This window comes from Patiria miniata, unplaced genomic scaffold, assembly GCF_015706575.1.
Source record: "Patiria miniata isolate m_02_andy unplaced genomic scaffold, ASM1570657v1 HiC_scaffold_12, whole genome shotgun sequence".
Lineage (NCBI taxonomy): Eukaryota > Metazoa > Echinodermata > Asteroidea > Valvatida > Asterinidae > Patiria > Patiria miniata.
In genome coordinates this window covers 1,211,619-1,223,335 of record NW_024037050.1, presented here as the reverse complement: position 1 = coordinate 1,223,335, position 11,717 = coordinate 1,211,619, and the positions used below count along the sequence as shown (strand labels likewise).

Sequence of the window (11,717 nt, the reverse complement as noted above, 5' to 3'; positions counted from 1 at the left end):
CAATTTATAAAATGTCAAAGTTCATTAGTGTCACGTGTACAAACAAATTTCAACACTTCCGCGCCAAATACATTGAAATGCACGTAGGAACGTGATTAAATTCGAGTCCAAGAATGTACTTTATTTATGTAGTTGCTGGTTTTTTTTTCGTATACTGAGGCCCGTATGTGAGTAAAACTCCATCCACAATGGATCCGTCGGAAGTCGAATTTTTAGCCGAAAAACAAATAGTGACTGTTGTTCCGAACTTCTCGCACGACGAAGTGTTTCTGATCGGGGGCAACATCGGGCCGTTCAACGCCGGGCTGCCGGTGGAGGTCCCGTTGTGGATGGCGGTGAATTTGAAGCAGCGACAGAAGTGTAGGATACAGCCACCCGAATGGATGGACGTTGGTTGGTATTCAAGAGACCTTCCTCCATTGTTTAGTAGTTATGAATGTATTATCTTATTCTTATCAATTAGGCCTACAATTACAAATAGGAAGTGGATATTTTGCCGGCGGCAATCCCTATCAACAGAGGGCGCTGTACTCTCTAAGATAGGGCTGAATTATAAGATATATTAAATTACCACCAACAATTTTGTAGCAACTGTGGTCTAGTGGATAAGCAACGGATCTAATGAGCCGGAAGACCTCGGTTCGAATCGATCCCGATCCCCGCTGGTGACATTTCGAATCTAAGGTTTTTTTCCCCATCCCAAAAAATTTAAATATTCTTCTTTTATTATTTTAACATGTCTCAAACATTTTATTGCAGAGTAGGTCTATTACATTTTCTTTTTCAGATTTGTGGCTCTGGAGGATTTTTTGTAAAGGGAAATAAAGTCTGAAATTGTAAAATGGTCCGATTCCCATCTTGTGAATACAAAGTTACAACGATAATGTTGCATACCTTGTGTCAGTGATTTAAATGTGTAGTCAAAGTATGCCGATTCGCTGGAGCGCTTGTACGGAGGGCGCCAAAGTTCCAGCGCTCCACTCAGTAGAGCTAGTATTTCCTAACAAAATTGGAAATGTTTCTCAGTGCCAGATTCATGTCTTAGCATCATTTTTACAATGAATGACCTTCATTGAGATGATATAAGAAGAAAAAAATGGCATCAGGTTGCAACATTCTTTCCAATTATGGATTAATATAAATGATGGTAAATCCTTGCAAAAATATTTGGGAAAAAACAAATTTCCCCCCCCCCCCCCCACCAAAAAAAACCCGGACATCTTTTTTATTGCAAGTTAGTCATCGGAAAGAATGCTGTTTTCTTCTTATCATAAATCTTCTTAATGACTAAATGAAGAAAACACAAACTTGAGACTGATAAACATTTTATTTTTGTTAGAAAATATTTAGAAACGTTTTGCAAAGTTCTCCCCATGGATTTTGCCTCTGAGTAAGCCTATATGTTGCAAATGTATGAATTAAAAAAAAAAAAAACGGAGGCAAGTGGGCAAAACAGGAAGCGGGCAAAACAGGAAGCGGGCGGGGATGAGAAACTGTTTTATTTTTTTACTTAGCCTTAAGTTTACCTTCCAGCAAAAAAAAATTGTCTTTTAATCACAGGACAATGACACAGCCTTTTTGAATTTGATAAAACATAAAAGTGTGGGAGGCCATTGGCTGCTTGCCCTCCCAGGATGGCCTTTAAAAATATACACTGTTCGCATCCAAGTTGGCCAATATGCCCTTTATATTTTAACACTATGACAATGAACGTCCCAATAGCAATGGCCTGCCCATTTTTTTGTCATAATATTAATGTCAAGGCCTGTAATCATACTAATAATTATCACTATCACGACTATTAAAGTTTAAATGCAAATAAAAAGGTGATAAAGTGTCCATTCGTCCAACATGCCAAGTTTGTTAGACTTCCCAAATGAATCCCCTTAATAATAATAATAAAAAGTCCCCCTCCTTCCAAAAAAGACACACACAAACAGCATTCTGATAGTGAAAACAAATTTTGTTTCGTTCTTACCAAGAAAAACTCCAGGCCAAAAAGCAAGAGGAGATAGATTCGCCCATCTTCCAGCCGACACTGAATGAGAACTACATGGAGGTCACTAAACTGTTATTAAGCCAGTAAGTTTGGTGACCGGCCGGAAAGAATATAGTGTCCTGATGCCTTTCTGGTTATGTACAAATTGGAATTGTGTCTGTTCAATATATATACTTTTTCCAACATGTTTGCAATGACTGACCTTCATTGAGAATTTGGTGGGGGAAAAGTGGCATCGACAAGTGGTCCTCCATTGAAGGGGGTGTCGTGCGTGTGACTGTGATCACATGCCCAGAATCGTCTATAGTTGGGACAGTTCCAACTATAATTGGGACATTCCAAAGCTGTCCAAACTACCGTTGGACAGTCCTAACTAAAGTTGGGAAGACGCCATAGTTTGGGCATAACAGCATCATTCAAGTAAGGACTGGGCAAACCTTTGACTTCTTTTTTTGTGTATGTGTGTTGTATAGTGCAACTGATGACATCCCCCACGCTGACGAAGTGTACACACTAATCAAGGACATCTGGGATTTGAGAATGGCCAAACTTCGCCAGAGCGTGGACAAGTTTGTCAAAGACCAAGAAACCCATGCCCGGGTAAGGAAACACTAGAAAATGAGGCTCAGTTTATTTAGCAGGATTTGTTCATTATCAAGGGAAATGCTGGGCTGGCTGGACTGATGTCATCACTTCTTCAGGCTTGGGGCTTTCAATTTGTTTCACGCTGTATTTATTTCTCCACAATTAACAGGCAGAAAATAATCCAAGTGCAGATGGAATGTTTAGAACAATGCAAAGGCGGTTTTTGATTTTAAATACCTGAAATCCTCAAGTTGGAACCAAACCTAAAGTTTTAATATTTGGACTGTCTTCAGATTCACATTAATTATTTGTTTCATACAGCTTGACAACCTGTCACTGATGGAGATCAACACAGTCCGTCCGTTCCTGACCCAGGCCTTAGATCACATGCACACGCTAAGGATGAACACGGTAACTGGTGGACAGCCATATACACAGGAGTGACTCTCCTAAAGGCTGCATTGGATTAGCTTCCGCCTGGTCAACCCAGGTTTTAATAGCTCTGTGGCGTTGGAGTAACCCTGAAATCATTCCTACTGCTTATCTGGGATAGCCAGGACAGACCCTGAACACAGAGAAGGGTAGTGGTGGAATATCGACACACACACATGCATTGTTCATCTCAAGAAACTTACAGTCACGGCGGTGGAACAGCAGAAAATATCTGGAAAATGGCAAAATATAGCGGACTAAAATACAATCAACTCTAGTTTAGATCTCAAAGATTGTCTCGATCCTATTTTGAATACAGAGGCAGTTGGTGTAGTCCGATGTCGTTGAACTTTTGCCAGGATGGAAACGAATTCAAAGTTAGTATCTGTCAGATATGGGCATATCTGTGAATGGACTCCGTGCACAAGTACCCCCTCAACTGTTATAAACAGAGAGGTGGGGGAGACCACTGGGACGGACATCCAATCACATTACTGACAGCACCTGATGCTCACGCTCCAGAATTGTGCACATTTGAAATAAAATTAGTCATGCGTACTTGTGCGAACTGGTTCGCGCACAGTATTGAAGGTAGTCAAAAAGGGCAGTCTACCGTTCATGCACGTACTAGTCATACCTGTGGTTTTTCAATGGTCAACTAGCTATGCTTCTTGCAGAGTACATGTATTTAAACAGTCTGCCTTTACCCAAGACAACACGGAGAAGTTGCTCGAACCCAACACCCCCAAAAGAGAACTTGTCAATTTGTTGACGTGGTTTCTGCTTGTTCAGTGTTTGTGGTAAAACCACGTTACACTCCACAAGGGAACCAGTAGCCTACGTCTTGAATATTTCAACCTGGTTTTAAATTAACGAGGATTATAGGCCTTTTCACACTACGAAAAATCTCCGTGTTGTACACGGGTCAGACACATGCAAAATGGAATAACCTTTTCACACTACAACATTTGAACACGGCACTGACCCGTGTAGAGCACTCGACCCGTGTCGAAACTAACCCTACTCGGGAGGTGGGTTGAGAATTCTCGATCCGTGTCGAGAAGTCCGACACGTGTTGAAAGCCATAGTGTGAACACTTCTGAGTTACGTTCGACCCGTGTACAACCGCATATCGACTCATCGGACGCGGACCGGCCGGAGTACGAGAGTGCATTGCGTGCATGCAGCATCATGCTGTAGTTGTTACTTTTTAGCATGCAACGAACATACAAATAACCTTTTACCTGCTGCCCTGTCGCGCCACCACCAGTGAGATATGAAAATCGGACTCGTGTGAAAATCTGATCTTTTCCCTTTTATTGGTTAAACCCTTTCACGTGACCGGTCCCTCTCCTAATTATCTATGCATGAGCATGCGCAGTACCTTAATGAGTCCGTATTTCATAACACCTGATATTCACACTACACCTGCCGACGGCGCTTGCTTTTTCGTAAGCACTAGAAAGTAGAAGCGGCCGACCACGCTTGGTTTTTTATGCGTTCTTCGCATATACATGTACTTTCGATGGTGCTAGAAGTTCAAGTCACAGAATATTTTATCCTCCGACGTAAAATGGGCCTGAAATCGGAAGAAAGACTGACATGAAGTGCGGGTCCGTGGTTGGGCTGACCGTCCATGGAGCTATAAAATATGTGTAGGGCGGACGGCCTTGTGTGTCGTGTGAAACGATCGCACAATACACAGGTCGAAACATTACACGTGTGGCAAAAACGGTGGGTTTGCAATGAGTAGTGTGAAAACGTAGCGAAATTGAACCATATTGAAATTTTTTGAAGTCGACATGGGTTGGAACCCTGTAGATTTAGACACGGATCAGACGTTCATAGAGTGAAAAGGCCTTATCTGTACTATTGTTTTGGTGTAAATCAGATTTAAACTGAAGATCAAGCCGGAAGCTTGTAAAACCAGTCCGGGTGTATTGTAAAGTGGAACACTTGTAGAAGAGTAAAGTCTTCCAGTAAAATTAATGGATGTCTGATTTGGCATCGGTCAAAAAATTCTACTAACGATACTGTTTTGTTTAAAGCAAATCTGGACGTCATGCCCCATTTCAGTGTTGTGGTTACTGGGTCCTAAACGCCTTAATTCATCCGAACGATTACAAAGGGAGAGTTGGGGGAAACCACTAGGAAGGCAACAATGCTGACTGCGTGACACTCATGCAAAGATGCTACAGTTTTGTGTACATTTGAAGAAAAACAATTGTCATGCGTACTTTGCGCCATTACCCATGTGAAGCAGTGCAAGCATGCGGTGTCGCCTTCCAAAGCATGTCCTTCTGGTCACAAAGTGCTGTCTCCTGTTTGTTCACGTGTTCATGTATACCATAGACTTCTTTAAAAAAAAAACACAGCTCTGACATTTCTATGCTTTCACGTTGTGTGTTCCTGATATCAAAACGCTGTGTCCTATCATGGGCATGTTACGTGAATGCTCATTCTAAATGCCTGCGCGTCGTACGACTGTTCCCTTGCACGTTCGTATCGCTTCATGGAGAATTCGCATAACAGGATCAAGTGTTTCGATATCAGAAATTTCAGGCAAATGTCAGGTCTAGGTTATAGGTCTCTCTCAAAGAAGGCCATCTCGTAGGAGAACTGCAACTACATATTTTACAGAATCAAGCACGCATTGCGCAATATTGATTCCAAACACGCACGCTTGTTGCTCAAAATGTGTTCTAAATACGATGCAGCCAATGCGCGTTAAAGTCGACGCTCAAAATGCCGATGCACATGGCTGGTCTGTAGGAAACGTCGTTTGAGAGATACCTATTGGTTGCTATGTACCTTGATAAAGCCACCTTACCTGTAGTGTGATTGGACTTTTCTAGCATACGTCACAAAAACGTCGCAAAAACTACATGTAGTTTTGCGATGTATAGTGCCATATTTGAATGCGCAAATTAAGTTGACCCCTTTACGTTGGCCAAGTCAGCTTGTAAGTTCATTAGGGTTAAACTGTACAGTTGTGCCTTCAGACTATTTCAAAATTTATTTTTCTTCTATCTTTAAAAGACTCGACACAAAAGACAATTCACATGAGAAAAGATTTCCAGTGACCACTGTACAAAACACAATATTTATTCTCTTTCATTTTGTTTTTAAATTACTTCACAAATAGATCATAATCTCTTAAAAGTCTTCACAGTTTTTTAGACTGTCTCTTCTCTGTAGAACAGCTATTTTATTAACACTCGTGTCAACACAGTTTTTAAAATCTATTTAACTCAATTGAAAACCCATTTTTGGTCACCACAATGATTCTTATTATATAATAATGATAGAATTTGTCCAAATACCTACCTTGGTTTTGTATATCAATGTACACGGCTGATACAAAAAAAAAGTTCCCCTTGCAGTAGGGAAATGTTTGACCATAATTCAACCATTGTAACACTGTACAAGAATGAGAACCACCTAGTTAAAAACACGTCTGGATTTATTAATCGCAGAGAAATCGGAACATCTTTTATTTTTAGAAAATATTTTCAAGCAAACATTGTATTTAAAAAGCACGTTTTGAGTTTGACCCAAAACTCCACATTTTTCTGTTTGCACACACTGCATATTAGCCATTTTTAAAAATGACCCCAAAAAGGGTTTTGTTTTTTCTTCCTTTCTCAGAAGAGACGATTTGGGGCAACTTTTTCCACATTTAAGAAGCATCAACGGTGCTTTAACAATCATATACATAGCAGCTAGTGTCGATAAATAATCTTGTTTATAATGTGGTCAGCTGCTATTTTTCACACTTGATGAGTATACAAACTGGTGCTGTATCCCAACATTTTTCCATTACAATAATTTCAAATATTCTGTTCATTTTTTCCTTCTGCAAAAGGTAGCCCGTGGAAATAAAAACGTGTGTTACAAAGTAAAGAAAGTGTATAAAACCTTTTTTTGTGTCTTCTGTGCAAAATATCATTGGCATACCTGTGTTTTAAAACTTTCCATTTTTGTCCATCATCATTTTTGTACAGATGAATCTTGTGGGATATAAATCACTGCTATTTTGAAGAGTTTGATTTTCCTCAGGGGAACAACCCTTTAATTCGTTCATTCAATGATGGAAACGTTTGGAATATTTTTTTACAAAGTTGATCCGTTATTCTGAAGTAGAATGTAAGGTGTTTTTTTTTAAAGGGTGTGGAAAGTCTACAACACTTTCTGATGATCTCGAGAATGGAAGAGATAAATACACAAAAGAAGACTGTGCGGACACAAAGTGATTTTGTTTTTCCAAAAAAAAAAAAGCCTTTCATAATTCTTAGGAATTTGCTGCTATTAAATTGTGGCTACCAATACTGGTATTATTACATAATACAGTGGCACTACAAGTGCAGCATAAAGAGTGCAGTGTTGACACACACACAGGACACAATGATGCTTTACAAAGTATGTGATCTGACAGCTTAGCAAATCAAAAAAAAAATGGAGAGTTCAAGATTTCCTGCTAGTTTCTCTAGTAAATCCCGTAGCAAGGCCTATCAGCACCATGCGGTAATCACTTGCTACACTATGCATATATCTCAATAGAAATGTACCTCAAAAATGAGATATTCCGGACAAACTATACGTGGTTGGAAAGCTTGATAGTAGGGCTACAAGATGCAAACATTCCAAAGTCCTGACAGGCTGAGACCCAAAAGTTTTGGTGAAAAATTGAGATGTAGTACATATTTCCCGGTAGTTTCTGTTCTGTGCAGTAAATCTCGTAAGGAAGGCCTGTCTTAAGACCCAACTGACTTGCCAGGGTCTGTGGTCAACAACTAATATTTCTTTGGCAAGCCGCTACATTGACTGCAAGCCTTTAACCCAGACTCCCTACTTAGTTTTACTGAAGCAGAAGACCATGTCCATCAAAATCCATCACTCACTCTGCTTCACATAATGCTTCAGGACCAAACCCAATGGGGGGGGGGGGGGGAGATGGATTTTGATGGAGTTGGTAGGGTTAGGGTTAATGGGAGCACTGGGCAACACACACTCAGTGACTTTTGTGCAGTGGATGCATACTGACCATATTACATTTGGTGTACCGAGTTGAGAAATAGCATCAACAACTTGTCGGTTTTAGTGTACAATTCAAGTAAGCAAAACGCAACAGTGAAAATCAGATGACTGCGAATGTAATTTTTTTCACCATTTAAATTCAACCTCTTCCAATTCTAACACATTCAGACCTTGGCTTGGTGTCTCGGATGTGAATGAATACGACTTCAGATGTTATATTCAATGCACTTTGATAACAACGAATCCTTACTATTGAAAGATTGTACCACACAAATGAAACAGCTCATGCCAATAGATTGTTTGCACTGCAGCCATGTTGGAGGTGTGTGCTTTTGTTCAACAGGGATACGCATGAGTAGACTTCTTGTGCATTCATTGTTAGTGAATTAACATAACAAAGCACACCTCCAAGATGGCTGCTGAATGCAATTCATCTATTACAAAGTCGACTTAAAGGGAATATACAACATTTGCAAACATCAAAAAGCAAAACTACCAAATTATTATGAAATACCTTACTGGACTGTTAGTGAATGACAGTCTAAAGCATCCTGTAAAATCATCACAACTGGTGTGCGGTCATTTTGAAGAAAAGTGGTATTTTCATATCATTTTCCAACGCTGGTCTTTTTTCAAATACTGCCCCAAATTTACCATATTTAGTTAGTCCACATTGTCTTTGCAATCGATTACACACCTAGGAACCAGACTACAGGAACATGATTGCTTTTTTTGGGTTTTCCAGCATCTACGAAAGCAAAACTTTAGTCTGAAAATTACAGTAAAAGCCAATGTTGTATATTCCCTTATAGTGTGTATGAAAATTTGTCTTTGTGATGTTAGAGGAACACTTCCAACTGATAAACTGGAAAAAAAATGCTTCAGTACTGTGCAAAGACGAATCATGATCGGACCATTTAAAAAAAAAATTAAACACAGCTACGGAAATTCTTTAAATTTTTTTGTGTAAATCTCACTTTGACCTTTACTGTATACAAACACACATCAAGGGCTTTTATAAATTAGAGCAAAATCTTTCCAAAAGAAAGAAAAAAGGAATAATCCCGTTCTAAAAGTGTTTAATATTTCAGAGCAATAAATAATTTTATTGTCTAACTTCACAAGTGAATAACAACAATATGACTCCTTTAGGATGAATAAATAAACAAGACCAGACTCCACGAAAAGTGCTGTGAATTTCAATGATAAAAATGAAAACAGAAGTAAATATTCACATGCCCTTTTTTAAAACAATAACTTTAATCAATACTGGTGCTGAAGTGGAATAAACTTCTGTTGGAGTGTCTTTGCTTAAAAAAAAAAAAAAAATTCCTTTTCCTTTTCGAATGTTTAAAAGTTAAAAACAGCAATTTTGTCTCTTTGCTCGCATTTTCCAAAGGAAGAAATATCTGAGCTTTTCATTTTGAGAATTCACTGTCGGTGAGAGATTATCAGGTCATGTGATACTGAGCTGAGACAGTGATTGGTCAGGGTTTTTTTTTAGTTTCTTAATTTGCTTAAGGCTGCCGTCACAACATTCGTGAAACAAGACCACAGATACGTTATTTCAAAGCAGTTCCTGAAATGAGTAGCCAAAGTCTTTCATTGTCCCTTTTTCCTTTCTATTTCCAAGATAATTTATTAATTTCTATACCCAAATCTAAGACCTTGACGTACTGAAACTTAGTAATGACTAAAACACAAAAAACAAAAATCAATTTTGGCCGTGAAGCATTAAAGACACTGCACATACTTTCCGAGTTATATCTTAAAACATGATGTCTGATACTAATGCATTCAATTTGCATTGTAATAAATTACTGGGGTTTCTTTCATTAAACATCTCCCCAATTGCACTTCTTCCCCGAATAATATACCAAAGTCTCCTGCTTTTAATAACTAAAACAAAATGTACATAACCTTTTCATGATTAAGTCTAAAATACATTATAAACCAGTAAGTGGCCCTGTATAATGTACAGACAAGTACTGGTAGTCACTTGATGCATGGACACAAAAACAAAAAGAAAAACTTTCAGGAAGTGTTCTAGAAAGAGTAAAATCTTCTCTATCATTTCTTAAATTATTAACTTAAAGCCACATTTTTTTCCTCAAATAAACAAAAAAGAAGAAGAAAAAAAACCCAACAACAACATGGACAGATAACTCTTAAAAGACATACCGAATATTTACACTCTTATTTTTTTTTTCTTCAAAAAATGGCCCCTTTGAATTAAATAAATTTTTTTGCATTACATTTTTTTTTAGTGGTTGCTATGGTGGTGGCCCTGTACAATGGATAGTGGCCCCGGACTATGGTTGATGGCGTTACTTCCTCATGTCGTACACATATTTCTGTAGATGGTGTAGATCCCTGAGGTAGGCTTCTTGCTCCCGATGCAATAACTGTTTTCTCTCCATCAGGTCCTATGGGGGGTAAGGAAGGGGTGGAGGAGTTAAGACAAGTTCCACTCAGTTTTATTCTCAGTGGGCAATGTGAGGACTAGGGTGCCTTCCACTATCATGGGCTCTGTGCACAAGTACTCCTTCAACGACCAGAAAAGGAGAGTTGGGGGAGACCTAGACTGATCCAAAGTTATTGGGGGCAGGGATTAGTCTGGGAGACCATCGGAAGTTAAATTTGAACGTATTAGCACACCGAAGACGCCTGACGCTCACGCGAAGATGCTGTGGCTCATAGCTTTGGCACAATCAGGAAGTCGTGTGTACCTTGCGCGCGAACCAGTACAGTACAGTGTCCCCCGTCCATGGGGCTCTCAAAAGTGATAAAAACACGACCCTCTTCTGTTGGCGCGAGGAGCCCATACAAACAATTCTTACATTTGGCAATACTGGCAGGAGTGGGACCAACTGTTTGCCAGCTGTTTCGGCAAACATCTACAACAAAGGCAAATGTCTTCCCAAGTCGCCCGCTATATGTGTTTGTTTTTCCAAAATGGCCGACACACAATAAACGCAACAAAATGTTCCGTTTTCCACATCTGCATAAAGTTCATATATTACTGGCAACATTTGGCTTCCAGTTACAATTAACTTTAAAAAAAAATAATTTAGGATCGTAAAAACTGTTATCCAAACAGCGACACTTTTTGGATTTGCATACAGGGCGCCGCCATTTTGACAACAGTTTTTTCCATTAACATTATCGTTCCATTTTGGGTCGGCACGTATGCAGGGCCTAGCAAGACAATCAAACTCAATGTCAGTTTTAACACATCTGCCTTTTTCACAGATCACCGTTTGCCAAACTCGAAAAGTAAAAACTCTTAACATTGAAGTTAGAAAGAATGCTGTGATGACGAAAATACTTACAGCCATTTTAAGTCGGAGCTGTTCGGCTGCACTGTTCAGCTCACCGTTGCATACTCTCAGTCTGCTCTGCTGGTCTAGCAACACACTCCGTTCCAACTCTTGCTCTGTCAACCACAGGGGGAGAAAAAAGCAAAAGCCTTGAATTTCCATGACAAAAACTTGTCCCATGTTCTTCTTTTCATTGCCTGTGATACGAGACCCTTCATTGCTGTACAGTAGGCGAGTTCTCGGCGCAAAAGCGAAGACAAATGCAAAATCCGTGAAGACAAGGCAAGTCGTACTTCAAATTCCCAAGCTGTGCAACTCTGGCAAACTCTGCATCAAATGTTTCG

At 39.4% G+C, this 11,717-nt stretch overlaps 2 protein-coding genes across 3 annotated transcripts in view; one reads left to right on the top strand and one right to left on the bottom strand.

Moving 5' to 3' along the window:
* Positions 1-18: 18 nt before the first annotated feature.
* Positions 19-5,123, top strand: LOC119744664 (DNA replication complex GINS protein PSF2-like). The gene is made up of 4 exons (XM_038220730.1): positions 19-393; positions 1,983-2,082; positions 2,473-2,599; positions 2,906-5,123. Exons 1-4 carry the CDS (start codon positions 189-191, stop codon positions 3,026-3,028), a joined length of 555 nt encoding a protein of 184 aa, XP_038076658.1. The 5' UTR covers positions 19-188; the 3' UTR covers positions 3,029-5,123.
* Positions 5,124-9,131: 4,008 nt separating this feature from the next.
* LOC119744644 (genetic suppressor element 1-like) overlaps positions 9,132-11,717 on the bottom strand; it is a 90,498-nt gene continuing 87,912 nt past the window's right edge. For both annotated transcript variants that reach the window (XM_038220696.1, XM_038220706.1), the window contains 2 exons: positions 11,386-11,489; positions 9,132-10,479 (listed from right to left, as the gene is read on the bottom strand). In XM_038220696.1, the coding sequence (XP_038076624.1) occupies positions 10,381-10,479; positions 11,386-11,489 (203 nt within the window). In that variant the 3' untranslated portion in view covers positions 9,132-10,380. The remainder of the gene's footprint in view (positions 10,480-11,385; positions 11,490-11,717) is intronic.

Bases quoted from the DNA above. Each gene is read 5' to 3' on its own strand.
- LOC119744664 (XM_038220730.1), top strand. From the start codon at position 189: ATGGATCCGTCGGAAGTCGAATTTTTAGCCGAAAAACAAATAGTGACT. The intron at 2,083-2,472 runs GTAAGTTTGGTG...TGTGTTGTATAG, and splicing joins ACTAAACTGTTATTAAGCCA to TGCAACTGATGACATCCCCC. The intron at 2,600-2,905 runs GTAAGGAAACAC...TGTTTCATACAG, and splicing joins ACCAAGAAACCCATGCCCGG to CTTGACAACCTGTCACTGAT.